General features: G+C 48.2%; 1 protein-coding gene across 1 annotated transcript in view; it reads right to left on the reverse strand.

Annotated features, from left to right (window-relative positions):
* Positions 1 to 5,872: 5,872 nt before the first annotated feature.
* Positions 5,873 to 17,429, reverse strand: part of LOC114633342 (protoheme IX farnesyltransferase, mitochondrial) — a 109,406-nt gene continuing 97,849 nt past the window's right edge. The window contains exon 8 of the mRNA XM_028781925.1: positions 5,873 to 8,179. Coding sequence (XP_028637758.1) covers positions 7,658 to 8,179 — 522 coding nt within the window. The 3' untranslated portion in view covers positions 5,873 to 7,657. The remainder of the gene's footprint in view (positions 8,180 to 17,429) is intronic.

The raw sequence follows: 17,429 nt of genomic DNA on the forward strand, positions 1-17,429 counted from the left end.
TCCACCAGGAGAGGGCCTGCCTGTGGGAGACAAAAGCCAAGGAGGCCTTTGTTTTAACTTGCCAGGCTTTTGTCTCAAGTCAGGAGAGTGAGGAAGAAGCTGGCTATCCTGGGAATTCATTGCCTTAACCATGGCCCATCTGTCTCCCTACCAGGGAGTCTAACTCCTAGTCTCTTACTAGCCCAGGTTCTTTTTCCAGCCAAAGACCCAAGTCAGATCTGAGTGTTCTTCTCCCTTGCCCCCAAACCCTTTGTCTGCCTAGATTCAGGCTTGGTATTTCTCACCTGCCTTCTCCATTGTGTGGGCTGAGTTTTCTTCCTATAGCCCTCACCTGATGCCGGCTGCTTTCCTGGTCTTCTCCTCTGTGGCTCCTCATTATCTTTGGGTAAAGTCTACAGCTGCTTAGATGCCTGGCAGATGGGTCCCTCTGCTTCTCTCTTGACTCCCCTCCCCCATCCCTGCCTGGCTTTTAGACTCCAGCCATGCTCAGCTGTTCATGCTTCTGGGTACCTGGGCTCCTTCTCCTTCCTCACCTTTGTTCACCACTCTCTGGCACATCCCAGCCCCCAGTATTCAGCATGATGTGGTTGATACCAGTTGCTTAGGCTCAGTTCTTTTGGGAAACAGAAAGCAATGGAGGTGATACAATACTGGACTACACCAACAAAGGAAAGAGCTGTGGGCTGACTGAATTCTGAATCTGACTCACATTCCCTTAGTGTTAGGGCTTACAGCCAGATCCACCTGATGACACGTGTGAGCCAAAGGCAAGGAAGGACAAATGGTCAAGAGACAGAATCAGGAGGCCTAGAAGTGAGGATATAGTCCAAAGATGTGGGGAAAAGGACCCAGCAGGCTTTGTTGTCCCTGAGAGCGCATACCCTGGGATCCAGCTTGCCATTGCAAGGCACTTCTGATAATCAGTGGCTCAGGATAAGAATGAGTGAATGGGACTTAGTCCACCCCACCCTCTCTCTCCCCGGGTATTTGGTACTGGCTTTGTTTGCGTTGGGCTTTTCTCTTTGTGTTTGTGTTTGTTGGGGCAGGGAAGGGGGAAGGCCTTGTTTGTGTTTGGCTAGATACTCTTTTGAGTTGTTTGTCTTAGGCACCTCACCTCCCTCTGTGCAGATAGGGTGGGGAGGGAAGGGTTACTCAACCACACACTTTCCTCTCTCTGTTCCCATGTCCTCTAGCAGTGCCCCCTGGTGTCACTTAAACAAGAAAGCTGCTCTTCCTAAGACCCGAAACTTCATGTCTTCAGTTGAACAGTGGAGCCACTGGCCTTGGTGTCCTCCCTGCACTGGGGTTTCCTGGCCCTTGGCTTTGTCTGTGCTAGCTGCTCCTTCCTTGGTCAACCTGGAAGGCTCCATTTCAGATGGCAGAGGCATGATGCTGATTTTCATGCACTCTGGAGATGAGGGAGCTCAAATATAGTGGTGGTCGGGCCTAGTGCTGTAGGCCTGTAATCCCGAACTAAAGAGGCAGCGACAAGATCACAGTTAAGAACAGTGCAGGCTGGAGTGCATTCAAGGCCACAATGAGATGCTATCTCCACATAAAAAGTAGATATGGGTTCACGATACATTCCAGGGTAGGGTGAGTGAGTCAGTCTTGGGGGGTGGTTACTGGTCTTCTGTATGCTGAGTGTTTCACGTACTGGAGGTAGAGCGAGGTAAACTTTTGTGTTTACAAAAAAGAGATCATGAGATACATTGACCCTGTCTACCAGTGATGAGTGTTAGGAAAGAAGACACTGGGGGCAGTGAGAAGCAACTGGAGCTGGGCTGGGGCTGGGTGCTGCTTGGTGAAAGGAATGCTTCCTATCTACAGTGTCATTTTACTGAAATTAGGTGACCCACGAGATGGGCAAAAAGATGGGAAAGCCCAGGAGGAGTAGGCTGGAAGGCATGGAAGGAGAGTGGTTCTGGGATGGAGTAGGATCATGTGGGCCTGACATCCATGATGAGAGCTCTCTGCATTCCATTCCATCATGAATGACACCCTCATCCCCCAAATGTGTGCAGGTTGCAGCACAGAGACATGGTGACCCTGGTGTCAGGATTATTCTGGTTACCATGTTAAAAAGCCTAGGCAGGTGTGAGGGTACAAAGGAGATGCATTAGGAAGCTTGAAAGGTAGTTACAAGTTGGTGAGGGGTGATAGGTACCACACTGATGTATGACCAGGCCAGCCAATCAGAATTTAAGTTTGGGGTCAGATGCCTTGTCTCTTATACGTTCTGTGATGAACAGGACAGGTCTATCCAGTAAGGGAAGAACCTGACATCAGAGATGGGTATTATAAGCTCTATGATCCAGAATGTTATCTTCGCTTCTCACAGTTGGTTAGGAAATGGTGGCTAAGATGTTGGGAGCGTAATCTGCCTGGGATGAGGCCACTTATACTTGAGTTTGCAAGGTGATTATCTTCAATGCTTCTCTAGGAAGTAGCTTAGTAGATATAATTGTATTTAAAAAGGTATAGTAGCTGGTAGAGAAAGCCCAAAGTAGTGTGTCAGGCCAAGGGGCTCCGTGGGCTTTTCTTACTCCCTCCTTGAGTTGTGACTGTCACCTGGTTGGCTGACTCCGCTTACTGAAGCATATGGAGGACACATGCCACTAATGGAGTGATAGGGGACCTTCCTGGGTAATCACAACATGCTTCAACTCCAGAGAAAGAACCAGGCCAGCACCTCAAACCTACTCTCCACCCAGGTCAAGGGAGGTGTTTTTTTTTTTTTTTTTTTTTGCCACTGGAAGCCCCTTGACCTGTTTCCTGTGGGGTTCTGCATGCTCATGCTCATGCCTGCCTTATCCCTTGAAGGGTACTGGGGAGTAGGAGGGAGGGACACAGAAGGAAAGGGAGACAGGGCATCAGAGGACTGGGATCCTGGTATTGGCAGAAATCAGTGGAGCAAGTGTTCATGATGTGAAGGCCAGTAAGCAGAAAGGCTCTAATCTGTTCCAAGCATTCCACTGGGCAAAGATGTACAGGGGCCCAGTTATTTCTTAGCAGAGCCAGCAAGAGATGAGACTGATGGACAGTGGAATACAGAAGAAAGAAGCCATGAGAGGTTGCATAGCCTTGCACAGGGTCATAGCACACAGTACCACAGAGCTCCACACTCTTGCTTCTGGCTGTCAACACCAGCGTCTGGGATCCCTAACATGTATTTAAAGTACTATAAAGAAGGTATTGCTGGGGCTGGAGAGATGACTCAGCAGTTAAGAGCATGTACTCCTGGGAAGTGGACCCAACTTCAATTTCCAGCACCAATATTGGGCACTTCAGCATCATCTTTAACTCAAGCTCTGGGGTATCTGATGCCCTCTTAAGACTCTGGAGGAAACTGGACTCATGTGCATATATCCACGTACAGATAAACAGATATATATATATATAATTAAAAATAAAAAAATCTTTAATAACAGCCATTTCTATTGGGTATTAGGGCCCATTTTTATGTTTGAAAAGAAAAACTGGCTCAGGAGAAATGGCATCCTCTCATGGCTAAAGTCTTTCAAAGACAGACATCAGTGTGTGTGTGTGTGTGTGTGTGTGTGTGTGTGTGTATGTGTGTGTGTATGTGTGTGTGTGTGTATGGTGTATGAGAGAGAGAACACATAAGATGGTGCCCTGTGGAGGCCAGAGAACAGCCTCAGGTGTTGGCCACACCTCCCACCCTGTAGTTGACCACTGTGTGTGCCAGGCTAGCTGGCCTGCAAGCTTCTGGGGTTCTCCTGCATCTGAGCCTCATCTCACACTAACACTGCTTTACATAGATTCTGGGGAATTCAAACTAAAGTCTTCATGCTTGTGTGCCAGGATACACGTTACCCACAGAACCATCCCTCTTGTCTGAAAATTGGTTTTACTCTTCACAGATGGGCTTATTAAAACAACAGGAAGTTGTCAGATTTTTCTCAAAGCAATATAGAAGCATGGGAGAGATGGTTCCATGGTTATTAGCATATCTGCTCTTCCAGCTTTAGGGATCTGAAGCTGTCCTCTGGTGTCCTCAGGCAGCCAGACACATCACACACACACACACACACACACACACACACACACACTCTCTCTCTCTCTCTCTCTCTCTCTCTCTCTCTCTCTCATTCTCTCTCTCTCTCTCTCTCTCTCTCTCTCTCTCACTCTCTCTCATACACACACACACACACACACACACACACACACACACACACATAAAATACATTATAAATTCTGCTCAGCCTACAACGGGATTGTGCCTCAGTAAAATCATCCTAAATAAACTGAAAATGCAGTAAACGTACGGGGTCCCCTACCTATTGCTTGTGACAATACCACAGGAACAGCAGTGTCTGTATTTCTCCACAGGCCTGTGCTGACTTGAGAGTCACAGCTTGCTGCCACTACCCAGCATCCTAAAAAAGCATCTGGCAGCCCTGGACAGGCTCAAGATTCAAACTTCCCTGTAAGTTTCTCTCGTGTGCACTGTTTCCAGACTGCAGAGAAGATCCAAATCCACCTTCTCCACCATGTCAGAGTTTTCATAGATGCTACAAGTCCTTCCATACTGGGTAGCACCTGCATGTAGCCAGCACCACACATTACAGCTCACTCTGTGGCCCCAGGACTAGGGGGTGTCAATACAGGAAGGTTCTAGACCTAGAAAGGTAGGGCAACACTTGCTCACATAAGCCCAGCCTTTTGGGTTTTAGTCTGAGTCCCCAAGCCCTCACTGTTCATGTTCCCCTAGACTCTAAGAGGTCTCTAGTGAGTAGGAATCTTAGGACACTGTTCTGCAGAGCATCTGAAAGCACAGTGCCCAGGAAGACGGGTCAGGCACGAACCCTGATGTCTGTGGGAGCCATGGTGTCTGGTGAGCGGGGCCACCTTGAACACAGGGAGTCCTCAGGGATGTTTGCCAACAGCCTGGTGTGGGGTTCTACATGGAAGATGGCTGTGGAAAACACTGGAGAATACAAGAGGTCTGGGTGTTAAGAAGTCTAGTTATACCTCAGGGATGTCCTGAGTAGGAAGACAGGATGGAGAGGCCCTATGGAAGATTAACAATAGAAGACAGCTGGCAGAGACTGGATGGCTTGGAGAAGATGCTAGGCGTGAAGATATACATTAGCATCCCAGAACTGTAAGAACTGTGACTGAGACAGCCCAGTGAAGGAAGGTGTGTTTGGCTCGGGGTGTTGGAGTCCTCAGGTTATGTAAAGGCATCGAGTCCTGAGGAGAGTATGCAGCAGATGAACACTTCTACCTTATGTTCAGGAAAGTGACTGACAGGAAGGTACTGGGGTCCTATCACCCCTTCAAGGGCTCCCAAAGGTCAGAAGACATCCTACCAGGCCCTGTGTCTTAGACGCTCCATCACCCCCATGCTACAGTCTGGATATCAGGTAGTTATGGTCTTTGGTGACATTTTAGATCCAAATAATAATGGTAGCAGTTAACAGATAAAGATAATGTGGACCATACCTACAGTAGAACAGTCATGTAAGAACAGTGAAAGTTCATCATCTGCAACAGAGTATGGAGAGAAGGGCGGTGGGTGGGTGGATGTGGGGGTGAGGAGCTTCTGCTGAGTGAGGTATGCCAGGCTTAGAAAGACCAACATCATGCAATCTCATTTCTATGTGTGCTCTGCCCTGTGGCTGTGGTTGGTGTTATGTAACTGCAATCCCAGCACATGGGAGGCAGACACATATCAGAGGTACAGGGGCATTCCTGGGCTACATGAGATCCTGTCTCAAAACCACTATCACAACCAAACCAAACCAAACCAAACCAAAGGAAAATAAAAACTGTTTAAACACAAAATTGGAGGGTGACTGGCTGGCTGAGGCTGAGGAGTTAAGGGAGACGATGGCTAGACAGGGAGGGAGGTGGGAGGGGCATTATTTATTTATTTTTAAAACACTGTAGTGTGTGGTAAATACAGTAAAAAATAACACATTATACATTTCAAAACCCACTGAACTTTAGATATCATCATCAGAGTGATGCCCACTTGAGACAACAGTTATGCTATGACCCTGCTATGTGGATTCAAAAATCACACCACTCTGTGTTCTATAAATAGATACAAGTATAATTTGTCAATTTAGAGTTAGGAAAAATGAAAAAAGGAAATACAGACGAGCTGTAGCTGGCAGCTAGCTCCTGGAGGGATCAGGTGCTGAATCTGTGGGGCTTGGGATGACTGGGTGACACAGGACACACGCTCCTGTTTTTAACTGTTTTATTGCAGGAGGAGGAAAATCAACACACTTTACAGATTTCAAAGCTGCAACAAGTCCTAGCTGCCCTTTGCAGACATCCCCATTGCCTGTCCCTACAGGACACAGCCAGGAGGGAATGTCACAACAGGTAGAGAGAGGTACCAGGCCCCTGTCTGCAGGCACTCTAGACACCATCCCGTCCCCCTCCCCCTTCCCTGTGGTGCTTGAGTTCAAACCCTGAGCCCAGAGCTAAGTAAGTGCTCTTCCTTTGGGCCACAGCTCAAGCCTTCCTTCCACATTTTGAGAGAACAGTCCACATTCAAGAACTGTTTTTCACGTGGCTTAAACCCCTTGAGGGAATCCCGACCAGGACACAGCATCCCGGGAAATCAAGGAACTCAAACACTGCAAGCTCCACAATTTTAAGGCAACATTCCTCTCTGTGGACCTGGGGGAGCATACAACAGGCTGAAGAGGTACCTGCATTTTGTTATCAGAGGCCATGAAGTCCCAGAACTGGACCCATGGACACTAGGAGCCCGGCTGGCCCTCTCTGAACACCACTGGGCACAGAGGCCAACTTCTGGACTCAGGAGGCAGCAGTGTGGAAATGTGGTTTGCATGAAAGGGATAAGTGGGCACAAAAGGGCTGCTGAGTTCACCCTCTCTCCTGGATTATGCTGAGGGACGCCCTTCCAAAAAGAAATGCTCAGACCATGCCTGAGAGAATGACGAACACGCGGTGTGTTTCCTGGGGTTTCTGAAGTCCTGGTATGGGGTGGGACTGAAAGTGACGATGTGTGCTGCCAGTGCAGCCTGGGATTCTGCAGGCGACCATTTGGAACCCTCACTCCCAGTGAGTAGCCCAGGCTGGGTGTTGTGTTACTTGAGGGAATATGCGGTTGAGAACACTGCTGGGGTAGAGAAAGCTAGTGAGGCCCCATCTCCCTGGCAGATAAGGGGTGCTGCAGCCACAGTATACATTCTTCTAAGGCAGTGTGTGGGAGTTTCAGGATGTGGAACTAGAGTCACAAGCACTCGCCTGTTTGAGCAATGACCACGGTGGCCTCCAGGTGGTGAGTGTGAGTGTGTGTGCGTGTGCGTGTGTGCGTGTCGGGGGCTGGGGTGGGGATGGGAGAGGAGGATGTACATCATGTGGTGAGAGAACACAGGGCTGGAGGGAAAGATGCATAAAGACCTTCGAGGAGAAGAAATACTCTTTTTTTTTTGTACTGACCCCGTCTGCTAGTCCCTTTCCCATTTGGGAAGCAGGTTGGATATTAACATTAAAAGGACTGTAAGTGACAACACAGCACCAGATGATCTGCCACCAGCAATTCTCCTTTTGTCAGATTCACCAAAATCCGCTTCCTGCTGGCCTAGGGCAGTGCTGTACGTGTCTGCTCTCGTGTCTGCTCTCGTGTTCCCCACAGAGTGGCTAGCTTTCAGCTTGGAGCCTCTCCCTTGTCCCCCTCCTGGCCAGGCCGCTGCTTACAGGTGAGCATGAGCAGCAGCAGCAGCGGCAGGTGCCACAGGCTGCAGAAGAACAGTTTCCTTGAGCTCCTGCGGTCTGCGTCCACATAGAAGCGCAAGCCGAGGTAGGAAATGTACAGGTTGATGGGGAGGGAGATGACAGGGAAGACCCACGTGGTGATGTCCAAGACAGGGGCAGCAGTTGACAGAGCAATCAGGGCCAGGCAGTGGCGCAGTGCCACCCGCCGGCAGAGGGCTGGGTGGGTGACGGACATCATGCAGTAGCCTCCTCGGGAGTAGTCTTCGCGGAGGCCCCAGCTCAGGGCATTGAAGTGGGGGAACTGCCAGGAGTAGAGGATCCCTCCCAGAAGAAGTGCTCCTGTGAGGAGGTGTGGGGAGAAGAGGAAACAGTTAGGTGCCAGTGGACATCTCCTAAGCAAGGCTCTCACAGCCTCAAAGTGAACTTGGGAGGCCTGTGCCAGGTGACCAGCAATCTATCTCAGCCCTTATGTCTTATTGTACTTTCTATTGCTGTAATAAACACCATGACCAAAGACACATTGGGAAAAGTTTGTTTCTGCTTACAACTCTCAGGTTAGAGGTTGCAGCAGGAACACAAGGAGGAACCTGGAGGTGGGAACTGAGAGACCATGGAGGAACAAACATTTAGTGCTTAGAAGTGACTTTCCATGGCTTGCTCAGCCTGTTTTCTTATATAACCCAGGACCACCTGACCAGAGGTGGTACTGTACTCAAAGGGCTGGGCCTTACCATAGTAATTAATAAATAATAATAATAATGATAATAACAACAACAACAGCAACAATAATAATGTCCCAACAGTACTGTCTACAGTCCAGGCATTTTCTCAGTTGTGGTTCCTCCTTCCAGATTATTCCAGCATGCCTAGTAGTACGCTTCCCACAGGAGGGAGTCCCAAGGGAGAGGCTTGTTGGAAATAATGAGAGAGGCACTTTCTAGTTCATTAAGAGTCTTGGTACCCGTTTCAGTGACAAACATAGGACACTTATCTTAACATGGAGTCCTCTTGGGAATTGGAAGGCAGGCAGGGAAGGCTGGAACAGCTGAAGGAGCAAATGGTAGTGACGGAGACTTCATGTTTTGATGGGAAAATACAGCTAACTCTGAGACTGTCAGGTGGTGGAGTTTCTCAGGGCACAGAGTGGTCTTAAGACCCCCCCCCCCCAGCTTCACATTTGGGGAAGCCCTAGTAGACCCTCTTGGACCCTCAGGCCTTGGGCTGAGTATGGTATACAGTAATGACAGCCATAGTATGGAGTGGGGTTATGACAAGGGCAGAAGTGTCTTGTCAAGTAGAACTCATTGTGGCAACGGAACCAGGGCATGGGTGAGGGGAGACAGGAGGGCCCAGAGGAGGGATGGAAGCCTCAGAGCTCTAGGTGGGTTTTATTCTAGAAATGACCAAGAAAGAACAAACTTCAAACGGTTTGAACAGCAGCAGTGAACAGAAGCAGTGGGGACTTCCTCCGCTCTGCTCCTCACTGTCCCCTCAGCCTCTGGCGTGCCAACTGCAGTAGTCTGTGTTGTGCAACTGAGAGTTTTGGCTGTGCTTCTGCTTAGAACAAGAGAGCTCAGACAGAAGCTCAGCTCGGGAAGAGCAGCAAGCTGCTGTTTTTGAGAGGAAGCTGGTATGGGTTTGGCTCATGTCACAAATGGAATCGCTTTAGGATCCACAGCTTAATGGACCGCAGTCAGAAAACCACCCACAGCTCTGCCTGATGCGCTTCACCTGCTTCTGCTCACAGAGGAGAAGGGAAACAAACCACTTTCTTCATCAAGATAAGGTGAGTTGGGGCAGGAAGGCCTGAGTCAGCTCAGGGCTGCGGTGGGGCCTACCTTCTCAGTGGGACGGACAAAGTGCTCTGCACACCCCTTCAGCCTCACTCCTCCAAGAAGCCCATTTTTATTGGGCCCGCCTGTCTTCCCTGACAGCAGATACCAACTGCCTGCCAGAGGACACGGTCTGTTTTGGGGGGCAGGCAGGGGGAAGGGGGGCTAATGTTTCTCTCCTGGGCTCTGGCAGGAAAGGAGACAACACAAATGGAGTTACAGTCTGTGGGAAGTAATGCCTTAGGGACAGACAGGACTTGCAGCCATTGAGAGAAGGCACCTCCCTTGGCCTGGGGAGTGAGGGATGGCCCCTGCAAGAAGCACATTACAGGGCGAGCTGCCACCTACACATTCATGAAGTCTTTGTTCTCTTCTTTTCTTTCCTTTTCATCTTTACATTTTTAGAGACTGCCTCTCATTCTTAGGCCAGTTTGGGCTGGAATTCTCTATGTAGCCCAGGGTGGCCTCAGACTTACAATCCTCCTGCCTTAGACTCCTGAGTGCCAGGATCACACTACATGACACTACACCCAGCTTCTGCTTCTTTTAAATAAGCTTTCTCATTTTCTTAGACCTACCTGGGAGAAACATCAGCTTTCCTTTCCTTTAATCACAGTAGCAATCTACGGAACAGCTGTGCATCTGTGGGAGTGGGTCTTAGGACAGTGACATTCCGAGGCTGTGCTGCTCAGTGACGGCTACACCAGATCACATGCAGTACCCAGCACATAAGCACCCTTGCTTATGTGAGAGACAGAGAAGTGCATCCACAGTGCATGTGTGAACACCAGAGAGAATGCTGGCCCAACCAGAGTCCTGCTCTCAGTGCTGTCTTCCTAATGACACTTGGGGAGATTTTTCAGTTCTCTTTAAAACTATTTATTATGACTACAAGAAACAGATGTTGGGGGGGGTCCCCTCATTTCCACCTCTGCCCAAGTCCAGAGCGCTTTTCTATCACTATTGACAAAGGAAGCTCAGCGATTCAGCCACACAGTGCCTTCCCAGAAGGGTGAGGACCCTAAAGTAGGAGCACTAACCCTGGGCAAGTACTCTCGCCAAGATAATTCCTTTGGGGATGCCTGGTGGGTACCTACTACCCTCCCTGAAGCCCATCCACTAGCACTCAGCATCCACACATGGCCTTAGTAAGGATAAAAACCCTACTGCAGTGATAGCTGGGGTTGGGTTTGGTTCAGCAGGCTCCTCTCTAAATGTGGCCCACGAAGCTCATCTGCTCCATGGCTGGTCACACTTGTGCTTCAGTGTTGGACAGCTGAGGAAGCTGGTGGAAGCAGAGCTGTCCCAAAGCTCCAGGGTCACAGGCCTTAAAGCTGGTTTTTTTTTTTTTTTTTTTTTGAGGACTAACATGTGTGGTCAGCCTCAGTGCAATAGGCTTCTATGGAGAGACAGATAAAGGGAGCAGGAAGTGGGCCAGTTTATCAACCACACAGGAGAGACAAAAGGCCACATTACAAGTCCTCTGGAAACAGGAACACCAGTGGGCATTGCCAACTTGTAGAATTCTTTGCAAGGGACTTGGGAATAATGAAGAAGATGTGTGGCAGGTGCTTGGGGTTCTCTCTACTTTGGGGTGCTTTTTCTACTTTCCATCACAGGCTTTGGAGAAGCTGCATTTGAAGGGTAAGAAGTACAAAGCTCTGACTCTTCTCTAGCCACCTCCCTAGAAGTCTGAGGCCTCCACAAATTCTTTCCAGAAGTCAAATTCCCCTTGGGTCACATCAAAGTCCTTATCCTCATCCTCCAATGTTACCTGGCATCAATAGTGCTAATCCTGAGGTGTTCTGTACTAGGCACTGTGTGCAGCTGAGGCTGTCCAGCCAAAGCCTGCTCTATCACCTCACCCAGGAGGCACTGGCTTGGCACCCTTGGAGCTAGAACCAGTTCCAGCCAGCAGTGAGATCAACAAGAACTGAACAAATGCAGCTTGTCTGCAATGACACTAGCAGCAGCACACTTCTAGCCACTTTCTTTCAGACCTTTTCTGTTCTGATGTCGGACACTGGGTAAAACATAGGGTTCTAAATATCCTTTGCTAATAAAGTCAGACTTCTTAAAATTTTGTCTTTGAATTACAAAGATAGGGTTTATTGATAGTTGTGGTGGTATGGGCCTTTAATCCCAGCACTCAAGAGAGAGGCAGGCAGATCTCTGGAAGTTCAAAGCCAGCTTTGTCTGTACAGTGAGACTCTATCCTGTCCCACCCTCACCAACCCCACAAAAGAAGGAAAAAGAGATGCTGTTTGTCTTAGTTAAGTCCTGCTCCAGGCCAGTTAAGGTAACATCTCAGGAACAGACACTATTTCGTCTGTCTGAGTCAAGTGGAGGCAAGATTTTAAAGGAAATCTTTTCAAATGCTTGGGTTCGACAGTGCCGGGTATTTAGTAAGCCTTTCATAAATATTTGTGGAATAAATGAGTGAAGGAATCCCCTCTGGCTCTCTTCTCTCATCTGGGACTCTGGAGGTAAATAACGTGGAAAGCAGTTAGGGTTTGCAGTTTACCAGCCGAGGTTAAAACAACCCACTCTTTTTTTGTTACTAAAGCCATCCATCTGCCAAGTGTCACCCCCTGATAAGAGCCCATTTCTGAGTCCTCATTTGTAACTCAATGCTGGCTGACATAATTAATGTTTACCACACAGCACCTGAATTACAACCAGACTAACAATCAACTCTAAAAGACTCTTACCATCTTCACCATGAAGGAGGCTCAAAAAAGACTCTTTAAAACAAGGGGTTTCTCTAGACTTAGGAAAAGACAACACAGACTCCCAGCATCTCCAAGAAATGAGGTGATGCTGGGAGGTGGCTTTGGAGAGGAGGAGGGAAAGGGGAAGAGAGCAAGCCTCAGATAAACAGTCTCTGAAGATAAACACTGCTGAGAAGCCTAATTCGTATGGCTCCAGGCTGCTTACTGGGGGCTGGGATGTCAGCTGCCAGCCACTTATCTGACTAGGCCCCCAAGGGACTTCTTCACTGGGGTTCCAGCAGGTCACTTCTGCCATTGCCATTACTGCTCCCCAAACCAAGTGCTCTTGGGACTGCAGGTTAGCCTGGTCAGCGGCTGGAGACTGCCTTCCTGAGTTCTATCTACCCACAGAGCATTTTAATGTTTCCTGCTTTAAAAAAATGAATAAAATAAAGGCAGGATGACTGGGTACGTGGGAGGAAAAGGACACGTCTGAAGCCGAGGAAAGTGGGCACAGGTAAAATCTCATCATAACGGCTCACTCTGAAGACAGAAGGGCTTTGTAAAAGGCAGGCACTCCTACTCCACCACCCCCACCCCACAGAAGCAGTTGGCTGCCGCACCCTGACTGCCTTGATATGACAGCCACAAACAAAGCCTTTGGCTGTATGGCTGGGAGAGAGCTGAGTGGTTTCCAGTCCTCCATGCAGCTATAAAATAGCAAGTATCAAGAACAACTGACATTTGTTTAGCTTCCACGATTCTCGCCTGCTAATGTGCTTAATCCTCTTCATCACCCCCAAATCCCACCTCACTTGTCCTGTGATGGACAACAGCCCAGCCCAGGCAGATCTGAAGCTGCCAGGGCCTTCCCAACCTCAGTACCCTCAACACAAATTCTTTTCCACCATTGGAAACAAAGGGGAGGGGGGATCGAAGTAGGTGTGGGAAAAGACTCAGAATCCAATGGGATAGATTCCCTCCATGGTTTCTGTCCTTGCAGGAGAGTGGAGGCCAGGGAAACACTTCATTGCCCAGCAGCCTGTGAAGGGCATCATCCAGCCCTGTGGCTAGTACAAACACTACAGACAAATCCATGCCAACAAGGGACCAAGAGTGCTTCTGGACAGTCCTAGCCCTTAGTCCGTGGGTTAACGTGACACACAGGCTCTTCACATCCACTGTCTTCTTTGTACACTCCTCTCTACAGGAAGGGCCACAGGTCACAGGACTCACACTTCACATGCTGGTGAGCAGCTTCCTCTCCAGTCCTGACCTCTAGCTACTGAGCCCAACTAACTTTTTGCAGAGAGAGACGTGATCAGGGCCACTAAAATTTTGGTGCTGGTTTGTGTGGGAACTGGTTTCTAGGGTAGGGAGTAAGAGGCAAAGGAATGGAGAATATTCAGTCAATCTGCCTCCCTTCAAACAGCCTCTGCCTACCCCCAACTTGTTGGAGTTAACAAGTTGCTCCTTCAAAGGGTGATCAGACTGATGCTTCACTGAAATACTGACCAGGGAGGATGAAGGGCAGGCCCAGGATAGGTAGTCTTGTAAGAAAGAAGAGCAGCGAGTATGAGGCAGAAGATGTGGAAGGTGAGAGGAGGCATGTGTGAAGGCAGACTCTGCAAACTCCCAGGAGAACCTGCTGCATATCCCTATGTAAGCAAGCCCAGCACTGCAGACTCCGCTGGTGCAATCTCCCATGGTCTTTACCATCTCTTACTACACTATCAAGTCCTCTGCAGGTGGCACCACGGGCCTGGTCTCGGCCTACACAGCATCTGGCTCTCAACTAATAGGCTCACATTCCTTCAAGAGTTACCTGGCCTCTAAAGTCTTGAGGGATTCATCTGGGGATGTGTGGTGAGCCCATGCCCACAGAAGACCCTAAGTGTGGTGAGCCTATGCCCACAGAAGACCCTAAGCTAAGGCTTAGTAATGTCTGTCTGCCTCTCCTAGAAGCTCAGACATTGTTTTCATGAGGTCAGGGGTGAGTTTTAGTCAGTTTTGTATCTCTCAAAGCCAAACAACAGTAGGGCCTTAACGCCTGCACAGTGAAGTGACTATGGGCATTAGTTTGTTAGAATGGTAAACTGGCAGTGCCCAGTCTGAGCTGAGCAGCTGAGTGAGCACTCTTCCAGCTGCTCCTGCTTCCTTAATTCAATATCTGCTGTCATATTCCATTCAGTAAGCGTTCCAAAGACTGCTACTTCAGACTTCTCAAAAATCACTCCTCGTGAGGTTCAAAAGTTAAATGGTCATGAGATACTACAGAAGAAAGGCTTTGCCATTTTTTTCCTCTCAGAAAAGCTCTTTCCATCCATAACCTCCACATGGACCCTGGTGGTCACCAACCTCTGTAGACAGTACACACAATACTGTCCATAGTTTGAACAAACATCACTCTACTCTATAGGAGTTTCTGAAGTCCCATAAGGCTGAGTCTCTTTAGAATTCTGTCTGTGTGAACCTGAGGAGTGTGGTCTTGGACCAGGGTCACTAGCAGCACCTGGGAATGTACTGACATGACATTCTTAGACAATGCCAGAGCCACATAAAAGCCCAGTAGCACTCTGGGAAAAATGGACGGGCTCTGAGCCTATGAATCAGTGCTTTGCTTTAGCAAAACATGGACATGTTCATACTGTAACCACTGTTAAAGGGCACACATATCAAGAGACAAATACAGCTTCAGAAAGAGTCTTTGCTTCTACGCAGTGCTTTCTGAATGAACTTTCTATGGATAGAAACTTGATGTGACAAACACTGATGATACATAAAAGGTATATCACAGCTCACAATTCAGACTATAGGTAGTCTGTCCAGTCACTCTGCATCTTGAACAGGCAGTACACCAGAGCAGCAGGCATGTGGCAAAGGAGGTTGCTCACTGAGGCCCTGGCTTCTGCAGAGATGTGTTCCCAGTGACCTATTTTATCTAACCCTGTTCCATTTTCAAAGGTTTTATGCTGTGTTGTTAGTATGGCAGCTATAAACCAAATGAGGGTCTGGGCACCTGAACAATGGCTAGTGGGAATGAGGAAATTTACATTTATTTGATTTAAAAATTAAATTCCAAGACACAGAACATAAGTCAATGTCGAAGGCCAACAAGGAAATATCTCCTGATGGTTTTAGAAATCTTCTGTTTCATACCAGGTTCTGTTCAAACTGATAATGGATGTCATTTTCCAGACAACTGGGTACTCTTCATCTGCTAACAAGGAATGCCTGGCCCCTTTGCCACCTGTCACTTACACGTCTGTATACAATTAAAATTGGGGTTACAGAAAGACTATGTCAAACTTAATCTATTTCTCTATATACATATATATGTATATAAATAATCAATTTATTTATCTTTTTGTGTGTGCGACAGCCATATGTAGTATATTCATGTGTGTTTGTGTCCAGTTGCACGTGCCTGTACATGTGTGTACAGAGGCCAGAGGAAGATGTCAGGTGTCCTGCTCTGGTTCAGTCCCTTGAGGCAGGGTTTCTCACTGAGCCCAGAGCTAAGGTGACAGCCAGCAAGCTCCAGCGATCAGATTCTTCAGGCTCTATCACCTAGAGTTGGGGTTACAGGCATATATAGTTATGTCTGTCTTTTTATGTGGGTTCTGAGGATTCGGACAGCACTTATACTCAACTTATTGAACCATCTTCCCACCCTTTAAAAATAATAATTCTAACCATGTTTGTTAGCAGTTTAGCTAAGTCTAATCTGGCCCTCAACAAAAAAGTGCTTCTTCTTACACACAGACTTTAAAGTGGGGACTTTTTATGAATTTCATCCCTCTGGCTTTTAAGGAAGCAACAGTAATCTACATATATCATGTCTCAAGTTATAACAGGGACATTTCTGGGAGTCTAAGAAGAGAGCTAGCCCCTAGATTAGGATGCTGCAGAACAGTTCTGAGTTTTCCATGGTCCTGGACTAAACTGCCTTCACCTGTGCCGTTGTTCCCTCTTCCTAAGTGGGCCTACCTCACTGAGGAAATGGAGTACCAACAATACGGAACCTAGGCAGCCACTCTCTTTCTTTCATGGTCTCTACCTCAATGTTCAGGAACTTACTGTGAGGAGTTAAGAGTTTAGGGGTGCACAGATGGTTGAGGTGGGTGGTGGTGGGGGGTGTGATGAGTGAAGTCAAGGTAAGTGTACTGTCCTAGTTTGCTTTCTGTTGCTCTGATGAACTTTATAATCAAACCCAACTTGGGGAGGAAAAGACTTACTTCATCTTATATTTCCAGGTTAACAGCCCATCACTGAGGGAAGTCAAGCAAGTGGGAACCTGGAGTCAGGAACTACAGCAAAGGTCACAGAGGAATACTTATTGGCTTGCTCTCTATGGCCTTCTCAGCCTACTTTCTTATAAAATCCAGACTACCAGCCCAGACGTGGCATTCACACTGAGCTGGACCCTCCCACAATCATTAATCAATAAAATAGCCACAGAGTTGCCTACAGGCAATCTGATGGAGGCATTTTTTCAGTTGAGGTTCCCTCTCCCCAGATGACTGTAGTGCCTGTTAAGCTGCAAGGCATTAGCCAGCACATGCATCAAGTGGACTACTGGTCGGGGTGGGAGGACTGGTGGCATATATGCTTGAACTGGTAAAGCAGAGTGAAAACTCAGATTCTATCTCATCCAGGGATGCCAAATGGACACTTCCCCTTGTCCCCCAGGAGGGACTTCACTAGAGGCACTGTTTCTGCTAAAGCTTGGGGGTGGGCGGTGGGAATCACAGTCTTCAAAACAACAGCCAGGGAACAATGACCTATTGGTTGGCAAACTGAACATCCTGCCCTTTCTTCACTGTGCCAGCTCACACCTTAAGGAAGAACTTGGAACAGTAGCAGCAGCAACAGCAGCAGCCGCTACTGCAAGCTGAGCCACACCACAGTGCAGAACACTTCACAGACTAATGTGACTCCACAAAGGATGGGCTGGAAACCTATGTCTATGGAGCCCCATAGGCCATTCTCACACATAGACCAACAGTGCTTACACAAGGGCTTGTGACTGTGAGTCTGATCTCAAGTTGACTGTTATGTTTGTTGGCATGCCTTCTAGGCTCTGCCCAAAAGTTACCTAGCAACAGCCATGTAGACCTGGCTTGCTATAAAAGGGACTGTTTGGCCTCCCCCCCCCCCC

The sequence above is a fragment of the Grammomys surdaster genome, unplaced genomic scaffold (genome assembly GCF_004785775.1).
Source record: "Grammomys surdaster isolate TR1022 unplaced genomic scaffold, NIH_TR_1.0 581, whole genome shotgun sequence".
NCBI classification, from domain to species: domain Eukaryota; kingdom Metazoa; phylum Chordata; class Mammalia; order Rodentia; family Muridae; genus Grammomys; species Grammomys surdaster.